At 40.0% G+C, this 26,060-nt stretch overlaps 1 protein-coding gene across 5 annotated transcripts in view; it reads right to left on the bottom strand.

Moving 5' to 3' along the window:
• The window catches only part of PPP1R12B (protein phosphatase 1 regulatory subunit 12B), a 219,437-nt gene that overhangs the window by 28,554 nt on the left and 164,823 nt on the right, over nucleotides 1–26,060 (bottom strand). Inside the window, exon 1 of one of the 5 annotated variants that reach the window (XM_042925734.1) lies at nucleotides 18,808–20,813. The exons of the other annotated variants lie outside the window; for them this stretch is intronic. Coding sequence (XP_042781668.1) covers nucleotides 18,808–18,909 — 102 coding nt within the window. The 5' untranslated portion in view covers nucleotides 18,910–20,813. Of the gene's footprint in view, nucleotides 1–18,807; nucleotides 20,814–26,060 lie in introns of those variants that run through there. 5 annotated transcript variants of the gene reach the window in all.

Genomic DNA, 26,060 nt, shown 5'->3' with positions numbered 1-26,060 from the left:
AACAGGTAAGCTTGCTGAAAGGTGGAATTCTCTCTCTAAATCAGAGGTTGTATTCACCAGAATTCTTTCATGTACTTTTTAAAAATGTGCACATCTCAGCCTCAATCCTAGAGATTCTCTTTCTGTAGGTCTAGAGTAGGGCCCTCATACACATATTTATTAAAAAGTCCCCCAGGTGATTCTGTTGTACAGCCCTAGTCAAGCACCATTGTACTAAATAAAGGCTTTTTAACGTGAGGATGTGCCCCATTTGAGCTGGGGAAGCCAGTAAGAAAAGTATATGGTGTCTCTTTAACGTTCTCATGCACTTGGAGTTGAGTATACGAAAACTTGCAAATCTGGAATTCAGGAATTCCCCTGTCTCATATTTATAGCTAAACTTCAGTGAGAGTCATATGCATATCCTGCACTATCAATTGCTAACTTGTCAACACTAAAGTTTTTTTCTCTTACCTGAAGCCTATTTTCAAAAAAGAAACGAAATTTTAATCCCCTCCCAAGAATTACTTAATGGATAAAAATTCTTCAAGTATGCCCAAGTAAAACTGAAATGCTGGACTGTTGGCTATGCCCACTCACCAGCTTAGTGATAAGGTCCAGCCTTTAAGGCATCTGGGTGAATTTGAATTCACATTGCAGGAAAACTGTAAATTGTGACATGCCAAAGATTCATGAATTAAGAATGGACTCCACATGAGCAATGTTAAGGGTCTATTGAATTTAAGAACTCACTGCATGCAGGGGTGCCTGGGTGGCTCAGTGGGTTAAGCATCTGACTCCTGGTTTTGGCTCAGGTCATGATCTCACAGCTTCACGGGTTCAAGCCCCATGTTGGGCTTTGCGCTGGCAGCTTGGAGCCTGCTTGGGATTCTATCTCTCTCCCCCCTCTCTGCCCCTCCACCACTCATGCTGTCTCTGTCTCTCTCAAAATAAATAAACTTAAAAAAAAAAGAACCCACTGTGTGCAGAGCACTGTAGAAGAGGCACCAAGGAGGAATAAACAGAATCAGCTGCATGACAGAGTCAGGAGAGCACCATGAACATAATAAACACGCTCGTCTGAAGCAATGTACGGAAAACATGTGAGTAAGTGCTAAGGAGATAACAGCGGTAACCAGTGGGATCCAGCTACAAAGGCTTCCAAAAAGTCACGAATTTTAAGATAAGGTTACAGAAATACAAACACGTACATAGACACATTCTTTAAAAAAATTTTTTTTAATGTTTATTTATTTTTGAGACAGAGAGAGACAGAGCATGAACAAGGGAGGGGCAGAGAGAGAGGGAGACACAGAATCCAAAGCAGGCTCCAGGCTCTGAGCGGTCAGCACAGAGCCCGATGCAGGGCCTGAACCCACAAACCGTGAGATCATGACTTGAGCCGAAGTCGGACACTTAACCGACTGAGCCACCCAGGGGCCCCCATACACACGTTTTAAAAAAAACATGTTGTTATGGGCGGGGGGGGGGGGGGGGGGGGGGGAGGGGGTTCCTTATCTGTGATCCATGCACTTATTCCCAGTTATATCCTCAGGGCCTACAGTGCAAGAACATGATAGGTGCTCAGTAAAGACTCACTGAACTAAACTGCTAATGCTTCTGGGAAGAAGCGTGATATCGTTGGCTGCACCTGAGTTCTAATTGTTGCTCTGACATCTTACTATGTGACCTTGAGCAAGTTACCACTTACTCTTACAGTAAGAACTAAATGTGATAGTTATAAAAGGAAGTGCGTTCTTAAAATGTCAGCTTCCTCTCCTGCCCTCCCTCCCCTCCCCACCCCATTCCCTTTTTGGTTGTAAAAATACTATATTGGCTGCTGGGTTAGAGTAGAAAGTTAACTTAGGACCTCTGATGCAGGGAACTGACCAAATGAAACAATTTAGGAGACCATTTACTTTCTCTTGCTGCTTCTAGGCAGAACTGCCTCTTTCAAACTTCATTATCCATATGGGAGAATAATTATTAATTTTTTTTTCCTTGGGAGAACCATTTGTGTCAGTTTCTCCAAAGACATTTCACACCATCTCTTAGGTATGGAAAGAGACCTATTTACAATCCAACTGCTCTGCCTTGTGCCGTCTTTTGCTTCCTCCTACTGAAATATAAGTCTATCTTGCATGGTGTGCACTAAGGCCTGATTAACTTACTGACAAATCATGTTTCTTTATTGATTTTTTTATTCCTAAAATGTGGGACTTCACTTGAAAATGTATTAGTTTCCTCTTTGCAAATATCTAATTTGTTGGGTAGGATTTTAGTTACATTTTCAGCTTTAAGTTGGCAGGCCAGCAGTGTAGACTCTGGCAGTTGCCAGCACAGTGAAGAAACAGTGTTTCTTTTCACTAAGACAAGGACATTAGGATTTTACCAGGTATCCGTCTTAGCCATGATATATATATAATATATATATATATATATTATATATATATAATATATATAATATATATATTACATATATACATGAGTATATATATATATAATATATATGTATATATTATATATATATATATATATATATATATATATATATATATATACATGAGTATATATATGGAGCCCAATATATATGGAGCCCAATGCAGGGCTCAATCTCATATATATATATATATATATACATATATATATATAATAGCCATTTATACATATATAAATGGTTAGCACGCTAACCATTTCCACTGATTTATTCCTATAAGAAGGACATGTGATTAACCTTTTTTGATTTAGAATGGTCTGGAAGCACTATGAAGCTATTTATGTCCTGTCATCACACCCAACAAAGTTCTCAGATACGTGACAGGATGGTAGGGCTGTGTGTACCCGCATGGCCTCCACTAAGGAGGCTGATACAAAAAATGAACACTTAAAAACAAAAAATCGGTCAGAGCTACCAAGCAGCCATCAGGTTTCTGCATGTGAAGAGGTAGATTCCACAGGGTTTTCAAGAGGCCTAGACTAATGTCTCCACAGATGACAGCATGTAGGGGAAGGTAATACGAAGGGTGCTCCAACCTGGGTGCTCCAACCTGTGCTTGTCCTACTTGTTCTTGTCCCCATGGGCATGCTTGCAGGACAGGTTTCCCACAGACAGCCACTTAAGAAGCTGATGAATGACACTGGTTTCTGCCTGCAAGGAGGCAGCAAATATCACAGTCTGTTGTTTATCATTGTTTTTAAGGCAGGTTAAGATTTGTGTTATCAATTGATTTTGGGGTGAACTTTAATAAACAATGTCTGGGTGATGAGTGATCCAGTAGACATGAGAGTAGACAATGTGCCTAGATCCAGATATCAGAGGAAGCAGGACAGTTTTTAAAAAATTTATTCATTTTGCATAAAAATGAGGAGGAGGGGCAGAGAGAAAGGGAGAGAGAATCCCAGACAGTTAGTGAGAATCTGCACTATTAGCATGGAGCCCAATGCAGGGCTCAATCTCATAAACCATGAGATCATGACCTGAGCCAAAATCCAAAGTTGGATACTTAACTGACTGAGCTACATAGACGCCCTGAAAGTATGACTTCTTTTCCAAAAACAAAACAAAACAAAAAAAAATTTATTTATTTATTTATTTATTTATTTATTTATTTATTTAGTTTTGAGAGGGAGAGACAGAGCGAGCAGGGGAGGGGCAAAGAGAGAGGTAGAGAGAGAATCCAAGCAGGCTCCTCACCGTCAACATGGAGCCCAATGTCAGGCTCGAACTCACAAACCATGACATCATGATCTGAGTTGAAACCAAGAATCGGCGGCTGAACCAACTGAGCCACCCAGGGGCCCTCCAAAAGTAGGACTTCTTAATCCTTGAGCTCTCCTCACTACTTCTGATGTTTCTCCCCCACCCCCCACCCATGCTTTTACCTGACTTTTGGAACTATCTGGAATCCTTGGGTTTTTTTAAATTACTGTTTTCAAGGGCTACCTTAGCTATGTCCTGGGAAGGTCAACCCAACCAATTACAGGAGAATATATAAACCTCATGAATGGAGATGTGGATGCAGTAAGAGGTAGTGTATTACCATAACACAGTATCTTTTCAAAGAAGGAAGACAACTGGGATTTCTAAAGACGATGGTTTTCTCTTTGTAATAGAAATTAGCTCGAGTGTTCCTATAGGGCTGAAAGGCAAGCCAGCTTAAAAGTATACAGGATTTAGAGCTCAATCCCCCAGCTTCTGATAAAATGACTTTTAAGTTTTTAGGTCATACTTTCTCATTTTCACTGGTGGAATACCTCTAGAAACTATTGCTTTGCTTGGCTTCTTGGTATTCTAGATAATCTGGTATCTGATAAAAAACAACAACAACAACAACAACACTAGTTAGATTTAGGGAGAGAAAAGTTTGGGTTTCTTGGGTGAAAGGAACAGAGTTGCTGAATTGGTGGAGACTTAACTTCAATTTTCCCTCTTTATCCTGCTGTCAATCAAACTAAGCATAGTTCACTGTTACCCTGACACTGCTTCTCATTCTAAAAGGCTGACTGCCATCCCTGCAGGGAGTCTAGTGAGTGAATGGGGAGAGCGGGAGACAAGATAGAGTGGGAGTTTGCCTAAGTGGCCTCAGGGGAACAGTGAGCCAGGAAGTGACATCATAAGAGGTGAGCAGAACACAGGCTAGGGAAATGAACAGTGAAGGTTCTCCCAGAGAAGATTCTAAGAAGTCAGCCTACTGGGCAGCAAATAAGGAGAGGTCCTACAACACAGGGCTCAGGGACCCCGGCCAAATCTAGGATCTTTTGGAAGCTAGGAATGTGAGTTCCTCTTACCTGTGTTCTGGCAATAGCCCTATTTTTCTCTGTAGGCTCTCTTTTAAAAACAGAACAGTTACTCTTGTTCTATTCTTTCAATAGGGTCTAAAGAGCTTATCTGTACATGACGACACCATATATTTTAGAGAAGGCATGAGTTTTCTATCCTATTTGCAGGTTAACACATACATGTATTATGTCACATGCTCTAGTCAGGAAGTCTTAGAAGGAACTTCTCTAAGTATTTTAGTTAAAGATTGTTGCTCTACCTTCTACTGAAGACAAATGAGTGATGGCCATTAAGGCAGTATTCTTCAGTGTGTCTGAACTAGATAAAAACTGTTCACAGAAGAAATTACTTTCACAGCTTTTATGGCTCAACTGGGGGCATTAGATATTGTGAATGAGACCCTGGAGCGGAAGAGACTAAAAGTTGCTCAGAAACCGGTATGAATACAGAAAACAGAGATAAAAAGAATGATTAGCTAGATAGACCATAGTTTTTAAAAAATGCTCTAAAACCAAGAAGCAGGCTCTCTCCTTTCATGCCTCATGAAATTCTCCCACAGTAATCTCATTGGTTGGGACCTGTTTCTAATAAAAGAACAGAGTGAAGATCGCCAATAATTCAGATGGCAATCCTGGAAAGGGACAGGAACCAGGCCGGTTTTGATTTGTGAAATGTGTAGGGCTCTCAAAACACCAGAGACTGGCTTAGAAAAATCCCACAAAAGCTTTTAACTTGAAAGTTATCGGGAGTTCAGGAAGGCACATAATTAAAACCAAAACTCCTTTGACCAAGTTTAAAATAAAATTGTGGCTCTGGAAAGCTGGGCCCAAGGGAAAGGAATGAGACCAAGTCACATGTCCGCTGCCAAGACTGAAACGGGTTTAACTTATGTTCTTTTGGAGTTAGGGCCTGACCCCACAGTGATGGGAAAAAATCTCCTATTTACATTTTCCCTGAAAGGGACTAAGCAGAAAGAACATTTTATATCATGTTCTCGTGCACTAGCTGAGCCAGGGGAAACAATTTGAGCTATTCTGGGATGGCCTACAGAGAACCAGCCTTTCCCTTCGGTGTTCTCAGATTAATGACTGATGATGAACAAGTCAAGGATGGGAGTGTGGCTGCAACATGGACCTTTCAGATTTGTAGGGCTACTGCACATCTACTCATTATCTGAACTAATTGCAAAGTAATGTAATTCTATAACTTCTTGAGTTTAAGGATCATTCTGGTTTCCTACATACGCCTAGGAGAGACACAAAGCTTTTTTTAAGCTTTCTACCTTAAGGGAAGAATATAACCTTTATAACTCAAACAGATAGAGTTCTTGAGAAACTTGAGAGTCTCCTGGTATCCAATTTTGAAAGGGATCTTTCTGAGTCTCTGTTGTTTCTGAGTCTCTATTTGGAGATCCTGCTTAATTTGGAAATACAAAAGGGGGTGGAATAAAATTTTTCAAGATTTACATACAGATGTGATAGTAGAGGTCAGTGATGGGGAGGTCTGTATCAGGTTTTATTCCTCCACATCAAAAAAACCCGAATAATTCCTTAATATCATCAAATATTTCAATTGCATTAGATTTCTATTGCTGCTGTGACAAATATAATAAATATAGTGGCTCAAAACATCCGTTTATTGTCTCACAAGTTTTGTAGGTCAGAAGTCCAGCACTGCTCTACTGGGGAACCCTGCGCTGCTCAGGTTCTCCCCAGACAGAAATCAAGGTGTCTGCTGGATGGATTCTGATCTGGAGGCTCTGGGGAAGAGTCTGCTTTTAAGATCGTTCAGGGTGTTGGCAGAATCCAGTTTCTTGTGGCTGTAGGTCTTAGATCTCCGTTTCCTTGCTGGCTGTCAGCGGGTGGCTGCTCACTGCTCCTAGAGGGGCCCACATTCCTTCCCACGTGGTCCCTTCCGTCTTCAGGCCAACAGCGGCACACTGAGTCCTTTCCACACTTCAAATTTCCCTGGCTTCCCCTTCTGTCAACAACCAAGAAAGCTCTCTGCTTTTAAGGGGTCATGTGATTAGATCAGGCCCACCTAGAAAATATCTCCCTGTCTTTAGGTCGATTGTGTCACATAACATAATCATAGGAGAACTACCTCACCATATTTATGGACTCTGGAGATTAGGCCAGGACCCTGCTGGGGAGTCATTTTAGAACTCCAACTACCACAAGGACCCCCTTTAAAAAAAAACATGGTTTTATAGTTTATAACTTCTTCAAAGTAAGAAATGTCAAGAGTATATGGCCAATTAACTACAGCTGGGTGATCATATGCATTCACAGTTAGAATAATGCTGAAAGCACAGACTTATGCTGGAGAAAAGTGTGCATCTGTGTATGCAGCTGTGTGTTAGAGTATACTTCCAAACAAAATTTAGCTTTTAAAAATATTAAATTACATATAACTTTATCATATTATGCTCCTCGATTTATCCTTCCCAATTACTTAATACATAGGGAACAAAACGAACAAGAAATACAGTACTTAACATTCAGTTTATATCATAAATATCTCTGAAAAAATATTATTGCCAGACTGTGACTATCCAATGTAATCTTGCATGTAGAATTGAGATGATGTAATGCCACCTCATGTTACTCTAGTACATCTCACTTTGTTTCAAAAGATAAATCACTGTTTACTAAATTATAGAAATAGATATCTTTGTTAAATCTATAGATCACGCTACCTAAATATTATTGGAATTTTACAGTTCTTAGTATCTTTCTTTTTATTTAGTTTTGAGAGAGAAAGAGAGAGCATGCACACATATGCATGTACAGCAGAGGAGTGGCAGAGGGACACAGGGAGAGAGAAAATCCTAAGCATGCTCCACTCTGAAAGAGTGGAGCCCGACATGGGGCTCAGTTGCATGAACCATGAGATCATGACCTGCACTGAAATCAAGAGTCAGATGCTTAACTGACTGAACCACCCAGGTGCTCCTGTAGTTCTGCTTTTCTGCAGGCCTATACCTTTTCTTTGTCGATATTCCTAGCTATTGAAGAATTTCTAGATTTTTTGGAACTCACAAATCACACTTATTATGGAAGGAAATTTATGAATATACTAAGGCCTCTCTAAAATATCCAGGGCAAGCCATCTTATATTTAAGATAATTCATAAACTGTTATGATCCAAGAATATGTCTGAAGGCTCAGGCCCCTTCTCTATCTAGCCTTTCACATGCTGCACACCACATATGATGAAAATGAGAATGAGTAGCTCTAAAACTTGTGACTCTAGCACGTGGGCCACATATCTCACATTTAACACATATTTTTCCTTTCCCCATAGCTCAAGTTTTAGGTCCGTACTGCTGAGCACAGCCACCTGAAACTATGGCAGCCCATGAAATACGTTCAGATGATTTTAAAAAACCAGGCTTAGAGAACACATGAGAAGAGATGCCTGATCTTCGCCCTCCCCCCCCCCCCGCCAATATTGTTAGGTATTGCATGTAATAAGTCATAAATTTAGAAGCCTCTAAGTCAGTTTCCAGCTCTCAGCCTACTCCTCTGTTAAAGTTCTTCAACAGATGCTGTTACTGACCACCACTACACTTCTTTTGGGCATTAAGGTTTCCATTCCCAAAGCCTGGGAAGAGATGGAATTTTTTTTTTTTTTTTTTTTTTTTTTTTTTTTTTACATTATACATCGTTGTGTAGCATGCCTGTTTAGGTAGCAGTTATTTTAAATTTGGTGAATCAAAACCTTTGCAAAGGGGTTAGTGAGGCTCTCCATACCTCACATTTCAAGAGGAAATAAATACTTGGGAAACTAAATAACAATAAGGCAAAACTTTTTACTTCTAAGTAGGTCCCACACAAGGTCAGGGACTTTCTTCGTTCTTAGCCTTTTCTCTTTCTGTCCCCACAGAAGCTCAATTTTAACTCCCATACTTTAGAGCTATAGATACATGAGCAAATTGAAATAAACAGATATCTGAATTGTCTTGGGAAGACCTATGGTTGGCCTTCATTGCAGAAATGGGGATTTCTAGTATGTGTCCTCTGACTCCTTTCCAAGTGGCCAAATGGGGTAGGAACAGAGAGATCAAATGTTAATTAGGCAGTAGTGTCCATTTCTTATATTTATATTAAGTGTCTTTGTGTGCCCAGCTCTGTGAGCGATACTTAGAGGAATAATATGGATATTTGCAAGGGCGCCTGGATGGCCCAGTTGGCTAAGCATCCAATTTTTGATTTCAGCTTAGGTCTTGATCTCATGGTTCGTGAGATCAAGCCCTACATCACGCTCCACGCTGAAAGAGTGGAGCCTACTTGGGATTCTCTCTCTTTCCCTCTCTCTCTGCCCCTCCCTTGCTTGCATTCTCTAAACAAACAACTAAGTAGACTTAAAAAAAATTTAAAAATGGGTATTTGCAGAATCTGACATGGCTCTCTGATTTCAAAGAGCCTTCTTTGAGGAGGAAAGATAAGTATATCCATAAAACAATGAGGGTGATGCAAGAAAGCGATCCAACACTAGACTTCCTGCTACATATGGCAAATAAAAAAGTAGGCAGAAAAGAGAGAAACCAGTACTGACTAGAAATATTCAGCAAGGCTTCATGAAAAGAACAGGCCTAACGAGGTGGTCATGAAGACAGACGCTATCATGAGTGATTTATAAGATGGGACCTTGTTAGGGTCACAGTTATCGCAAAGTGCTACCGGAAGCTCTAGAAGATAAAGAACTGAAGCTTTTCTTGATTCTGCCACTAAATTTGACATTTTATACCCCTCATATGGATTTTAGGTCTTCAGATGCATAAGATTCTTTGGATTTATGGGGCTAAATTTTGCTCCCAGAGCAAAACAAGTATTTTACAATGAAGAAATTTGGGAGAGGGGATGTATTTGCAATTTGTTTGATTTTTGGCAGGAGAAGGGTCCCTCAGATAAGAAAAACTTCAGTAATTCAGGCTCTTCAAATTCAGGACTTGTTAAATTATAACAAGTCCTGAATTCAAGCATATTTTTGTGCCATCTGTTTAAAAATTACTTTAAAAGCAAATTAATAGCATAAACAAAATAAGAGAAATGACTTCACTTAAAAGGATCTACTTTTGAGCACTGATACATGGCCTTAGAGTAACTACTTATGTACAGTTAATACACTCACTAAAAATTCTAGACTATAACCCTTTAAGGGTATAGCAGATCTTTGCTCCTTAGCAACAGTTTTATCATAAACACTTAAAAATAATAAACTTATACTTATTTTAAGGCGATGCAAAATTCTTACTTTTTACTAATTTATGTTTGTTTCTTCCTAAATTATGCTGTGAAGTTTTTCCTCCTTTAAATAAAGTTTAATGGTCACAATCTCTCTTTTTGAAATAGATTCAGTAGTCAGGGATAGTAACAATAATTCAGGAGCTATTTAATGGAGACACGGTAGTTTTATTGGATTGGCTACACAGCTTACTGGTTAAACGCTCCAGCACAATTATATTCATTATTTAACTTCTCCCTGCCTCAGTGCCTTCATCAGTAAAGTGGTGGAAACGGTACCCAGTGTTTAATGTTATCAAAAACACTAAATGAGACAATAAACGTAAGGGCTTGACACTGTGCCTGGCATATAGTAAATGTTCTATAAATATTTAGCTATTGATATTCCTACAGTTTTCTCTGTTTTTCCATTCTCTCTCATTCCTCTTTGGTCTTTTGGCTCTGCCAATGCTTGTTGGCTGCAAGAGTAATAAGCTCGAACAAATTCCTTGGCACTCAAGCAAAGGGTTTTGATTATTTGTAGATTTTGATTATCCAGGCTAATTCCTACTTACCCTTTTTCACCTACAGACATTTAAGGTCATTATTTTATGTCTGGATAGTTACACTCTCTCCCAGATAACCAACCACGTGAAGTCAATAAACGCAAAAGTGTAACAACTCCTATATGAAAATGTTGCTTTCATAATGAACTATACAGAGGTTAAAGTCCAGACATACTCTCAGTACCTTTATCTAATCATTGAACTGGTAGAACCCCCTGCATTGTGTAACCAAAGACTGCTGTGCTGAGAAAACCCCTGGTTGTGGATAACTGCTATTCACTGCATAACAGGTTGAGAACAGAAACAAAAAGGGGCTGAAAAAGAATAAAAGGCAAATGAAAGCCAACTCTAGTTGCTTCCCTTGGGTCTTCTGATGATAATTGGTTGTCGGCTCACACAAATATTATGAGATTGCGAAAGAGAAGTAAAAAACACTGCTGATTAAATTGGGAACTTTTTCAAATTTGAAAAACCACCCCAGGTCACACAGCTGATGATGCACTGAAAACAAAACTAGAACCCTAAACTCTTAACTGACCCTAAACTGATCTAAATTTCTGGGTTCTTTGGGAACTAAAGAAATAAACAAACAATATATAAACATTATACATACATACATATATACACGCACACAAACAATATTATTATATAAACAATATATATAAAATATATATAATATATAAACAATATATATAAATAAAGAACCAAACAAACAATATATAATACCTGCTTTCCCGCATGTGACTCCAGCGATAACCGAATAGGAAAAACCATGGGAAGCCACACACCTCTATCTGCTTGTTGTTACTACCTACACCGCCAGCCCCAAGGTATTATCCTCAGCTTTTTCCTTATGCTACATCTACTTCTTAGACAAGCTCACCACTCCCATGGCTTAATCATAAATATCAATGTTTTCAGCCCATAATATTCTCCTGAGGGTTAGACCAATAACTTCCTAGATATCACTATCTAAATGTTCCAAAGTACCTCTAACTCGACATATCCAAAAGTGAAATCATTTCCCCACCTCACACCTTTTCTTCCCTCCCGCATATGCCAACTAAGTTTTGTCATGCCATCTTCTAAAGAGTCATCTAAACCAGAGACCTGGGAGTCATCCTTGATTCTGCCTCTTCAGGCTCATCCTTACCCCCATTTTATTAATCCCCAACTCTTGTCAATTCTGCCTTCTAAACAGCTGAATGCTTCTCTGTACTGCCCGAAGAATGTCTCTGTTCAGGACCTTATCATTTCTCAACCTGGAGTACAGCATTTGGGGCAACTGACTTAACCCCCAGGCCCTGCCTCTATAATCTAGCCTCCATACATGCCAGAAATCTCCCTCAAATAAGCAACTGATCACAGCAATTTTACTTCAACTTTTCAATCCTTTATCTACAGGATAACTCCCCAAATCCTTAGAGCGACATACTAAGAACACATATGACATGGCCCCTGCTATGTCTCCAACTTCATTTCCTATTATACTCCTAAATGTATCTTTTGTTCTAGCCACATTGATCTGCAGCTCAAAATAATTCTATACTTTCTCATATATTTTTTCCACTTTTGTAATTTAATTTCCTTCTTTTTTAACCACCAAGCCTCTACTGTTCTTTAAACATCAGCTTAATGTATTTACCACTCGATTGACCTCCTAAAACAAAAACACCCTGTACTTAATTTTTGTTTTTATCTCCCCAATTAGACTGTCAATTCCTTGAAGGTAGGGACTATAAATTTCATTTCTGAATCCCAGTGTCCAGTATACAGCCTATTGCATAGCAGATGCTCATGAAATGTTAATTGTGGGATGATTCAAAATAAAGTAGCTGGCCTTGATAAACATTTATCATGGAACAAGAAGACTGGAGGGCCACGGGTAGAACAGGGTTTGCATCTCTGTGTTGTCACCTGGAAATTCCAGGAAAGGAACCAATACCTTCAAAACTCCCTGTCTTTCTGGTCGAGAAACCATGACTTCAGATGCCATCTCATTCAGCTTTATGTAGAACATGGGTTAACTACTCTACTGTTTATCCAAGATTCCAGACAGGGAAACTGCTTTTGTTTTTATGGGTTCTACCACTCTTGCATAGAAGATTCCTTGGTTACAGAATTACTGCTTTGATTTTTCTTGAGTGGAATTTAAAAAAAAAGAAAAAAAAAGAAATGAAACAGATACACTAGTGGTTTTAAGAGAAAGAGAAAAAATGGTTAACAGATTGCATCCTTAATAGCCTTATTCACCCAGACAAACGTTTCTCATTCTATGACAATGGATTATAAAGTAAAGTTAAAAATGAATTCTGGATTGGTAGTGCCCAGATGCAGTATGAGAGGTAGAAAGGATAAGATAATAAATACACTAGGGGTGCCAGGGTGGCTCAGCTGGTTAAGTGGCCAACTCTTGATTTCGGCTCAGGTCACGATCTCACGGTTCGTGGGTTTGAGCCCCGCATCGGGTGCTGTGCTCACAGCATGGAGCCTGCTTCAGATCTTCTGTCTACCTCTCTCTCTCTTTCAAAAATAAATAAATGTTAAAAATATTTTTTTTCTTTATTTTTTTTTATTTTATTTTTTTTAATGTTTATTTATTTTTGAGACAGAGAGAGACAGAGCATGAACGGGGGAGGGTCAGAGAGAGGGAGACACAGAATCTGAAACAGGCTCCAGGCTCTGAGCTGTCAGCACAGAGCCCGACGCGGGGCTCGAACTCACACACCGCTATATCATGACCTGAGCCAAAGTCGGCCGCTTAACTGACTGAGCCACCCAGGCGCCCCAAAAATATTTTTTAAGAGATAATACATACACTAAAGAACTGTTTGGTGTTTGCCACAGGAGAGCAGAAAGGACATGCAAAGAATGACTATCAATGCTGACAGTCTGGAAGGCTAAGACGCAGAATGGAGCCTGTTAACCCGAGTGGCCACATAGACAAGGTCTTGTGAAAGCAGCAATCTTTCAACACTCACTTGTTTATCAAATGTTCTCTGATTAGTTTGTAGAGCTGGTTATAAAACAAGTTGGTTAGTTGTTCTTTTTATTTATATTAATGGCTGGAGTGAAAAACATTATGTAAAATCTTTGTATGCTTTTCAGTTGAGATATAAATCCTGAAGGAGTAGCAATTCAGATTAAATGGGAAAATGCTACTGATTTTGTTTTATAGATACAGGTCCAATCCTATTATCGTAAATACCAACCAATTCAAGAAAATCTGTCTAATTAAACGATTCCCAGGTTTCAGCTGATGACCTACTTATTTCAAGATGATTCAATATAATAAATATCAACTAAGCAATACAATTTGGACATTCTTTAGTATTGTTATCTTTGGATAGGCCTGTATTAAAAAAATTTTGTTAAATTAGCAAATAATTTGAGAGTATTGACCAATGATTACCTGGCTCTTGCTTTCAAGTTGATTTAAAACTGCTAAACCATCTAAATTAATTTCTAAGTTAAAAGAATTTATATACTTGAGACCCAATAATATAAACAGTGATTAAAAACCATGAGCCAGAGGGGCACCTGCGTGGCTCAGTCAGTTAAGCATCTGACTTTGGCTCAGGTCATGATTTCACAGTTTGTGGGTTCGAGCCCTGCATTGGGCTCTGTGCTAACAGCTCAGAGCCTGGAACCTGCTTCTAATTCTGTGTCTCCCTCTTTCTCTGCCCCTACCCCACTCACGCTCTCTCTCCCCAAAATAAATAAACATTTAAAAAAATTAAGAAAAAAAACCCCATGAACTAGAGGTGTCTAACATATTTACAGTTCAGAATTATTTTTTTTAATGTTGGAAAATTACATCAAAAGGAAGCTTTTCTACTAATTGTGTTAACCTGGCACATCAGGTGGTTGCTTCAGAGTATGAGAACAGAAGCTAAGCCTTCAAAATCTCGTAAATAAATACCTGGTGTGGTTCCTATTAGAAATCTGAATGAACCTGGAAGTTGTTCTGCTTTCCCTGAGCAAGAAAATCAGAGATGAGCAGATCCGTTACTCAGGGAGCTCCCCACATTTTAGAGACAAAAGAGATGTTGAACTAGAGTGAACCTAGTGTGGAAGCCAAAAGACTAGTTAAACAAAGTTATTTCACTACCCACGGTCAACAGAGACCAAAACCGCAATATTAGGAGCCTACCACTTAGAAGAGCCATTTTAGCGGAGGATGGGGGCGGGGGGGGGGGGGGGGGGGGGGGGGGGATTGGGGATACTAAAAGAATAAATGATGGATATTTTCTTTATGGGAAAAGAGGTATGTATTTTTAAAAACCATGTTTAACAGTGCGATTTTGTGTTCAGAGAATGAAAAATACTATTTTTGAAATACGAACCAGAGAAAGTAAACAAAATCTTAGCTGGTAAGACACATACCACCTTCCATATATAAGTGATTTTTTATTAGGGAGGATACTAGTTGTACAACCTCTAGGCAAGCATTAGATTTTTATACTATTAAAAAGGGTCCTAGGGGCACCTGAGTGGCTCAGTCGGTTAAGCGTCTGACTCTTGGTTTCGGCTCAGGTCATGATCTCATGATTTGTGAGTTTGAGCCCTGCATTGGGCTCTGCACTGACAGTGAAGTCTGCTTGGGATTCTCTCTCTCCCCGCTCTCTCTGCCCCTACCCCAATTGCGCACCCTCTCTCTCTCAAAATAAATAAACTTAAAAAAAAAAAAAAAGGGGCGCCTGGGTGGCGCAGTCGGTTAAGCGTCCGACTTCAGCCAGGTCACGATCTCACGGTCCGTGAGTTCGAGCCCCGCGTCGGGCTCTGGGCTGATGGCTCGGAGCCTGGAGCCTGTTTCCGATTCTGTGTCTCCCTCTCTCTCTGCCCCTCCCCCGTTCATGCTCTGTCTCTCTCTGTCCCAAAAATAAATAAAAAACGTTGAAAAAAAAAAAAAAAAAAAAAAAAAAAAGAAAATGATCCTAGCTTACTGAGTACAGAAACACTGAATTACATAATGTTAAAAGTATCAGAAGCTTCTGAGAGTTTAAAAGTAAAGGTAGGTAAGATCAAGTTTTCTAGTACTGACAAACCATCCTACTATTTGTTTTCTCAAGTTACAAATAATACCTGTTTGAGTTGCAGTTTATAGTTTGCCCATCACGCTTCTTGAACATTTGACTAAGAGAAAGGTGTCCAAAATACTCTTCCCATGTGAATAGCCACTCTTTAAAAGTTTCCTTTGAGGGCATTTTCCTTATATGGAAGCACTTAATATTTAGCCTCTTTAACAACAGTTAAGAAAAAAACCATAAATATTTATACGCTGGCTCAAGATTTCAATGTTTGTCTTGAAGAATGTTGGCTCCAGAGGCTATACCTCTTTGTGCAATTTCTAGCAAAAAACCGAAAGTGCACAAGTGAAGTTTGAGGGGAGTGAGAGTTGTTCTGATCTTAACTCTGAAATGTGCACAGACATTTCCCAGTCTCTTTAGTCAAGCATTTCTGCCTCTGAGAGAAATATGAAGACCTGAAGCCCACAAGGTCTCAGGCTCTGTGGGGTCCGTGGTTCATAGGCTCTAGGATTTGAGAATCAGGCGTGGGAGATTCAGGATAGCCTGTCAATGCCCTCCCTTGGTCTGTAGCTGCTGCCTGCCTCCTTCCTGCAATTTGTTTCCTGGGTCCTCATTATGCCTGAATTTTGGATTCCCACAGATACCCAAGCTTTTAACTGTCATCTGTGACCCTAGCATGTCCTTAACCTTCAAGTATATTTGATATGTAATCCAGTGTTGTGGATAAAGATGGGTTTTGGAGCCAGAGAGACTGGGCTCTATTGCTTATTGCTGGCTGACTGATGTGGGTAAGCGGATTTTCTTCCATGTATCTCAGTTTCCTCAGACATGAAATGGTCACAGCAACACCCACCTTTCAGGGTGACTGAGGATTAAATGAGGTAAGGAAAATGAAGTGGCCGTCAGTTAAGTAGCCAGGCATCAAAAGGCATATGAGCCCAACATCACCACCACGACACTAGGTGTTAAAGAGCACCACGTACTGAGTTAAGAGGGGGGATGGTCATAGTATCCAAAACCAGTTTGTAAGCAGCACCCCAACTAGTCAGTACACGAGAGGAAACTAGGCTACAGGGGAATCGTAGGAGATAAATCTTAGTTTTATAGCCCGTTCAGAGTGTCAACAGCCTCCAAATTAGTCTCACATACCTTTCACTCTCTCAGACAGTAAAGACACCAGCAGCATAATGGCACATGAATGATATACGAAAACCAACACTCTCTATAGTATAGCCTCAGGCCATGTGGACCTGGAAGCTGGTTACAGTAAGCAGATGCTATTATGGGAATCCACAGCCGCTGACCACTACAATTGGGAAGTAGTCTCTTATTAAGGCCATTCACATTTTGGTTTCCTGTAATCCAAATTTTCAATTTCTCTCCCACTGTGACCTCTGTCTAAAAAGTCAGGGATGGGGGGGGATGGTGGAAGGAGGGTGGAAAGGGTGGATGGCAGCTCTCAGGACCGAGACAAGAAGAAAACACTATTTAACTGTAAAGAAGAAATGCACTCAAACAGGGAAAAAAGGGGAGGGGTGTCACCAGACAGATTTTGTTGAATGTTCGCGAGCCATCTCGTGCACTGCCCTGGGAACGCTGGTTACAGTGGTGAGAAGTGCTAACAATGGGCTCTTTACACCAAAAGGTATTGCTGATTGGGTAAGAGGGAGGGGAACAAAGGGAAACACTAACTGAAGTAAAAGCGCTCCATTTTGTGGACCTTATTTGGTAGCCACCAAAAAGTACCCAACAGCTGCCGAGGAGGAAGCATTCTGTGGCTTCTTCGAAAAGAAAGGCACGCCATCCTACGCGTTGAAGAAACTGTCCCCGAACTCAGCGATGGTGGCACTGGAGCCTCCTAGTCCACTCACAACAAGAACTTATGAATGAAATAGCTTTTTAACAAAACGCTGAATATCCCTAGCTGATGTCCGAGACCAACGTCCCACGTACCAAATTCTACTCCATGGTAATTTGCCCCATGAGAAAGACATTGAAAATGAATATAAAATAAAAGAAACACAATAGTCAATTCAGGTTTCTTGCAGATTTTTTCCCCACAGCTCCCCAAATAAGGAAGCTATGACCATCGTACTACTTACTCTGTACATATACTACAGCACAACCTTGTTCCCTAAGAAGGAGCTCTACCTTGCCCGCTACCTAATATGCCCATCAGGGTTCTCATCACTTGCTATTGGTAGCACTCCTTGCTTTTGTGAGTTTCCTACAGGGGAAGACACTGAATCAGATGTAAATCACTTGTACAGAAACATTCACTAGAGGAGGAAAAAAAAAATCTCAGATGGATCTGCCTGGGGTATTACAAACACTTCCACACAGCTGGTTGTCAATAGCCAGGAGTCATTTAGAACTTTAGAAGCACAGGGGCGCCTGGGTGGCGCAGTCGGTTAAGCGTCCGACTTCAGCCAGGTCACGATCTCGCGGTCCGTGAGTTCGAGCCCCGCGTCAGGCTCTGGGCTGATGGCTCGGAGCCTGGAGCCTGTTTCCGATTCTGTGTCTCCCTCTCTCTCTGCCCCTCCCCCGTTCATGCTCTGTCTCTCTCTATCCCAAAAATAAATAAAAAACGTTGAAAAAAAATTTAAAAAAAAAAAAAAAAAAAAAAGAACTTTAGAAGCACAAAGTTTCCTGAGGGTGACTGAGAAGTAAAGACTCCAAGTGTTTTTTTCTCTCTCTTTATCACTCAGTGGACACACAAAATAGGCAAAGGTATACACTCTCTCATATACACACCTACACAAATGTTCATGAGGAACTTGCCCATAACTGAAGTTTAACATCTATAGTTTCATGGCCACTTGGGAGCTTTATCTCTGGAAACGTAGTATTTGACCCACACAAAAAACCAAACAGGAAACGCAGCAATTAAAAACAGCCACAGAAATTAAGAAACGCCTGTAGGATATAGTGACAAGGACTCTAAAATCGTACTGTTAGGCAGCTTACAACTGACAGTTAAAAGCTAAAATACAGAAACCGTGGTCTGGCATATTTAAGTCTGCTTTTACTTAAGACTACAGTAAGTATTATGAACCACAACCTCTTGCAGAAAAGCTCACAGGGTCTTTACTTGCAATTTTTTTCTCCTCTACTGATTCCCATATGCTCTGAAATGCCTTTGCTCTAAACCTAACTCCCCAAGTTACATATACGTTTTCCATCTCTGACCCAACTAAGAACATACGTAAATAAAAACTGCTTACTCGGAGCGTCTTGGCAGTCGGGGAGGGAGATGCTGGGGGAGAATCAGACTGAGACTTCCTATTCCGAGTGAATTCTTTACTTCGGGTATATAAAGAGGACATGATTCCTCAGGATGTAGACAGACACTCAACCACTGGATTCTTCACACAAAGCTGAGAAAGTGCCCCTGCAGGTTACCCTCACAGAATCTCTCCTTTTAGTTGATGCAAGAAGACTTTGGATAGAACTAAATAAAGGATAAAAGCCACCCTGTAAATTATAGTCTTGCGCTCTAAGCCAGTCCACAGTTAAACAGAGTCTGAGAGGCGTGCTCCATCAATATTTTCAGTTCAGCTTCAACCACAAGTGCCCAGGACTTGTAGCTTACGGTGAGGGTGCTGTGCTGAGCCACACCTTTTATGCCTAGATTGAGTCCTTGATTCTCCCAAAAGGACACTTCTTATTGAGACTTGCTCCCCAGTAAAACCTGAGTCTAGGTTCCCGATGACACCAGATTAAATCCCAGAGGAAAGATGACCTTGGATCCTGTCGGAGACGAGCCTGGGACGAACTACCATCGCTTTATCCAGAGGGAAGAAATAGAAATCCTCTGGAAATCATGCCGTCTTTCCTTAGCTGGACTCCACTGGGCTGGAAGGGGTTTAGAACTGCTGTGATAAATTCAGGTTAAACAACTCAAAAAAACCCCCCAAAAACAAAAAACTACAAATAAGGAACCAAGAGTTTATGAGAAGGAAGCCGTCTGAGGAAGTCAAGTTTCCCTGAGTCCTCCCAGACGAGGCTGCTTTTACATATAAACACTCACAGTCATACACACATCTTTTCCCCTCCCCTCTTCTATTTTCTGACATTCCAAATCCCTATTCGCTCAGCGAGGAATGCTGGAGAAGAGCCAAGGGCAAAGATTCACTTTCAACTCAGAATTCGGGTTGCCACTTGCAGGAAGAAAAGAAAGCCTGCCAGCTTCTAGGAATAAAGGGAGGCTCTTTGGGGACATGCTCAGGGGCAAAGCCCACCAACCTTCTGGTATCCACAGCTTCGGCTGGAGTAAGCAGCACGTTCAACGGCGGACTTCTCTGAACAGTTTGCTAAATATCAGATGGGGACTTTTCAACTTCTGGATCTCTTAAGTAACAAAGCCCTGACAGACACATCAGTCAAAGCACCTTCAGGCCCTTTGTGTTCCATTTTAATGACCTGTCGTTCCTGCCGCACCACAAGGAAGCCCAGCAAACTGAAACTTTGGCCCACTGCAAAGGAAGCTCTCTGTATATTGCAGACTTTCATGGCTGAGTCTCTAAGTATACAGCTTACCAGAGTTTTCTGAAACACCGTAATCAGGGAAGACCAAATGGGAAAGGGGTTACAGGTAAGGGAAAAGAAGGGGTCAAAAATGAAGAGAGAAAAGAGACAGTAGCAGAAATGCAAGACCACAGGACTGAGTTACCCACAGGGAAAATTAAGAGTTAAAAAGAAAGGAATTTATTTGCTTGGTGTTGAAGGTTTTTGGATTTGGCCTTGAAACATCTCAAATTTAATCTTTTGCACTCTGTTGTCATCACTACCCTATCCAACATTTCTAGGCCAAATGCTTTCTAAGCCAATGGGTTTATCCCCAAAGTAACAACTCACTTCTCTCTGGGCTCTTGGAAACTCTACCCTGCTCTCCCTTTTCCTACATGAAATTTATACTTTTTCCTTCAAATCTTCCTAGCATGCCACTCTTTTTTCCTCTAATTATCTTGATATCTTCATTATTCTTATGACAAATTTTGTTAAATTAATGAAGGGAAGTGATCAGCTATTTGGGGGTTGGTCTGAGGAATACAGGTTGACAAGGGTTTATAAGAGCACCTGGGCACCTGGGTGGCTCAGTTGGTTGAATGTCCTACTCTTGATTTTGGCTTCGGTCATGGTCCCAGGGTGGTGGGAGTGAGCACTGCATTGGGCTCAGTGCTAGGCTAGGCTCAGGGCTAGGCATGGTGCCTGCTTGGGATTCTCTCTCTCTTTCCCTTTGCCCCTCTCCCCAACTCATGTACTCTCTCTCTAAAATAAAATAAAATAAAATAAAATAAAATAAAATAAAATAAAATAGGCTTTAATTCATTCCCAATCTAAAAAACTTAAGACTGATCAATTCCACCACAAATCAGATTATACTGTGTCTGAAAGGCCAGTTATTTTGGGAATTCAGATCTATGAATCTCACGTTTTAGATCCTACTTATACAGTTAATCTCATCTGATAAGAATGAATTTTTCTCTATTAGATCTCTTCACCTAGAAAAGAAATATTGATGTAAATCTAAATAGTAACATTCCCACAGCAAGCATGATTGTCTAGGGAAGGATTAAGGAGGGATACTTTTCACTATCTAGAATGAAAGTTACCAGGTTACATTATTCCTCAAAGAAATGGCAAGAACAAGTCTGATCAGTTTCCTGACATGTTTCTGTAGGTTTATACAATGATTTCATTTCTCATTGGCAACTGAAGAGGAAATGTAAAAGCCTGTTACTCCCAATTATTATTCCTGTCTCTTTTCACTTCTATCTTACATCTAATTCTAGGCAGTACTAACAATGGTAAACTCTCTTATATTTTAAAGTGTTTTAACATACATTATCTCACTTGATCCTCTCAATGCTGACAGGCAGTAACCTGGTCTAGTTAGGAGATTGGCTTTATATAGGGGAGTTGAGCCAATAAATAAACATATTGAGGGTAATGGGACCTAGATTTCTCAATCTTGGAGAAGGAAGGTATAAATAAGAAAAAAGGTAAAGCTAGAATAAACCTTGTGATGATATGCAGGATTGAAGGTATCGGTGTGAACCAGTGATTTTCAATATATACCGACATAAGTAACTAGAGATGTAAGTGTGTGTGTGTGTGCGCGCGTGTCTAAGTGAATGTATCTATATGTGTATTTCCTAGCTCTCTCCACTGCGAGATGGGGGAAGAGCAACACTCCAGTAGCATTTCACACACCTAGTGCCCAGATCATCGTTTCCACATGTACTCTCCAATAAAAGGAACACGGCTCCCTGAGAAATGGCTAATTCCAGAGCTGGGGCAGGGAAAGAAAATGAGCCTGGGTCTCTTATGTCAGAAAATAAGGAAGCACTTTAACAATAATGGGAACATAACAAAAGGACATGGAGACCTGCTTAAAAAGCCAACTTGAGATAAATTGAGCATCAAAATATGACAGTGAAAAGTTATAACCCACTGAACAAAAAAGGAGTCCGTGAGCACACATTAATATAAATAAATGAGGAGAGAAAGTTCTTCCTTACAATAGAATACCTAATAATAATGTAAAGGAGTAATGAAATTTAAAAAAATCACCATTTGGTAAACACCAATGTAAAGTCAATCCAAGGAAGGAACATTAGTGGATACCAAAGCTAGTAGGTTAAAACAGGGTGAGGAACTGGATTTTACATAATCTCAAAGTATTGCCTATTAATCACAAAAGTGGAAAAGGGAGATGTACTATGGAGAAACCTAGCAGACACCATCTTACTCAAGTGGCCAAAGGTCAGCACTACCAGTAGTGGGGCAGATTGTTAGGGCATAATGAAAAGCAAAGGACTGCTTCTGTAACATTGTGGTAGAAAATGCATAAATTGGGTCTACTTAAGAGGAAACACTGGGCCCAAACTGAGGGACGTACTTGACAGGCCTGTCATCTTAAAAATATCAAGGTCATGAAAAGCAAGGAAAGATGGACTAAAGAGACATGAGAATCAGGTCTAATGTGTGATCCTGTATTGGATCCTTCTGCTACAAAGAACATGATTGGGACAACCTGGTAAAAACTGAATGTGGTCTCTGGGTGAAGGATATACCAGAGTTCTCTGTACTATTCTTAAAATATTTGAAATTGTTTCAAAATAAGAAGTTAAAAAAAAAAACAACCCAGTTCTTTCATACTACGAGGGTGGGAAATGGGCCAAATGAGATAACTTCTTTGAACTCCAGAGAACTTTTGAAAGACAGTCTCTCATTACAGATATAATTAAGATGGTGTTCACCAAAGAACTGCGTTTATTAGTGGCAGTAAACAATCACTTGGGCTAAAGACATAATGACTATGAACTAAGATTCAATAGATGGCCATGAATCAATTTCGTGGTTCACAATCAGATCAATAAAACGTGAAACAGAACAGCAAATATGATAGCACATGACACAGAACAGAGTAAGGGAAGGCTTCCATGGAACCGTTGTTTTAGTTAGGCATAATACGTTTATAAGCATACTGGGTCACAGTGTAAAATGCATTTCTTTTTTTTTTTTAACTGTTTATTTTTGAGAGACAGAGACAGGGAGAGAGGGAGAGAGGGGGAGAGGGAGAGAGGGAGAGAGGGAGAGAGAGAGAGAGAAAGGGGGACAGAGGATCCAAAGCAGGCTCTGTGCTGACAACAGAGAGTCTGATGTGGGGCTCGAACTCTCAAAATACGAGATCATGACCTAAGCCAAAGTCGGACACTTAACCAAATGAGCCACCCAGGCACCCCTAAAATGCATTTCTTATTGTGGGTCATGGTCAAAAAAGTTTGAAAGTCAAGAACAAAGAGCTAGTACAAGTCCTTTGCTGGTGAGAAGAGAAAGAACAGTTTCTATTCTGGCATGACAGGAGGAGAATTATCTCATCCTTGAGTTATCAAACTGGCAAAGGATAGGTGCTTTGAACTAAATTTGACCCAGTATTACACTGCTTCATCAGTAAAATCTGAAAACGCTATAAAAAGTCATTACTTATTCTGCAAAATTTGGGATCTGGTGGACAAAAACCAGACAGAATGATTTTGTTATGGTTGATACAATTCCCAGAAGCATCTCTAGTGTCAGACTGTCAGACTTTCACCATCCAAATATTCAGACTACTCAAATGCACCCTGCAAATCCTTTGTGTGTTCTATGGCATGACTGGAGAGTCCTTGAATGTCACTGAAGGGCTTTCACTAGAGGAACCAGTATACTCCTGACTATCCTGTCAAAAAAGCATGTTTGGAAATCCAACTCTTTCTCCCTAGTTGAAGAATATGGTTTCCCCCCTTTCCCCAATAAACTGATAATTCAAGATCAATCAACAGTGTTTATTACAACATGAAGGGGGAGACTGTAGTCAGAATTTGTAAGCATATTACATTTTGGGTGTCAAACATGGTATTAGTATTAAGTTCACAGAAAAAAAACATTTTATTCTGCTTGCTGTATTTGCTATTCAACTGAGACCGGTAGCCTGCAAAAGGGTCCTGATATTTATCCAGGATAGATAAAGTAATTAAAAATATTTCTTTAAAAACTTCATCTTGGGGCGCCTGGGTGGCTCAGTCGGTTGAGCGTCCGACTTCGGCTCAGGTCATGATCTCGCACTCCGTGGGTTCAAGCCCCGCATCGGGCTCTGTGCTGACAGCTCGGAGCCTGGAGCCTGCTTTGGATTCTGTGTCTCCCTCTCTCTCTGGCCCTCCCCCCGTTCATGCTCTCTCTCTCTCTCTGTCTCAAAAGTAAATAAATGTTAAAAAAAAAAATTAAAAAAAAATTTCATCTGGTAAAGATTTTGAGTAGGGCAAGGATTAAGAGTATAGAAGGTCAGACAGAATGTGAAAGCACAGGTAAAACAATAGCCAGCTAGAAAGAACATCATTTGCTCTTTGGCTCTGAGCCAAACTAAGTTTTAAAACTTTCTGAGGGTAGAGCATACAAATATAAATGGGTGTGCAGTGGAAGGGGGTAGATATACCCGCAAAATGGTATATTAACTATGAACAACTTCTAGAAGTAAACCTCATAATTCTATTAGATTGTAAAACCCGGAGGCTTTATATTATCATTCTGCAAGTCATGCAAAATCTAATTTCTTGGAATTAGTTACATTTAAAATTAAAATGATCTCAGAGTGGTTTCCCAATCTCAAATGTTCCCTATCTATATTTTTCAAGTTCTTTTGTTACAAAAAAGAAAACAGGACAACAGAATAAAGTTCTGAAGTGCTTCTGGCTAAGAGATCAGAAAAGACCCTCTCCATTAGCACTTGTGAATGTCAGAATCGAGCCCAAACTATGAGATGTGTAAGTCAATAAGTAAATGTTGTATGACTGTAGCCAGAAACTTCAGCCCTAGACTTTTCTATGGGGCCCCAAACATGAAACTCAATCATCTAGAACTGCAATCTCTAAAATTCTATTTTTGGCATAATGCCAAAAGAATCTTTACCAACACCCATTTCATCAGATACAGCAAAAGTATAGGAAAGTTCTTCTTGGAAAGTAAGTATGGCTTCCAAACCACAAGGTCTTTAAAGCCTAAAGGAGATTGTTAAATTGGCAGACATTACCTAGTCTTTCAAAAATTCTTATGCTGCTTGCTGCAAATCAAATTTTTTGGTAGCTTAGTTTAAAACTTCTGAGTAGTCACAATACACAGTATTTTAGTTCAGATTTTGGAAAGAAAGTAATGAGTCAAATATGAACAATTAAGAAGTATAAGTAGTTTAAGATCCCTGTGCCTCCTTTTGGAACTAAGAGTTTGAAACAGAGCAATCATTTTCAGTCCCATTTATGAATATAAGTACCAAAGAAAATACTTTTATTTTCAATCATCAATCGACACTTTTCTTACATCAATCCATCTAACCCTATTAAGTACTTACTCCATGCAACATACTATTAGGGTTATATAAAATTCTTTAAGACATGATTACTGTCTTCAAAGAGATTACAGGATATCTCAAGATTTATATAACTGCAAAGTGAGGGCTCCCTACTGCTAAAATTAACAACACTACAATCATCTCACACCAGTCAGAATGGCTATTATAAAAAAATACAAGAGGGGCGCCTGGGTGGCTCAGTCGGTTGAGCAGCCGACTTCGGCTCAGGTCATGATCTCACGGTCCATGAGTTCGAGCCCCGCGTCGGGCTCTGTGCTGACAGCTCAGAGCCTGGAGCCCGTTTCAGATTCTGTGTCTCCCTCTCTCTCTGCCCCTCCCCTGTTCATGCTCTGTCTCTGTCTCAAAAATAAATAAAGGTTAAAAAAAAATAAAAATTAAAAAAAAAAAAAGAAATGTTTTAATAAAAAAATACAAGAAATAACAAGTGTTGGCAAGAATGTGAAGAAAAGGGAACCCTCGTGCACTGTTGGTGGGAATGTAAATTGGTACAGCCACTATGGAAAACAGTATGGAGGTTCCTCAAAAAACTTAAAAGCAAAAATGCCATATGATCCAGTAATTCCATTG

The sequence above is a fragment of the Panthera leo genome, chromosome F3 (assembly GCF_018350215.1).
Source record: "Panthera leo isolate Ple1 chromosome F3, P.leo_Ple1_pat1.1, whole genome shotgun sequence".
NCBI classification, from domain to species: Eukaryota; Metazoa; Chordata; class Mammalia; order Carnivora; family Felidae; genus Panthera; species Panthera leo.
Note: the sequence above shows the minus strand (reverse complement) of the source record. Positions and strands in the feature narration are given on the sequence as shown.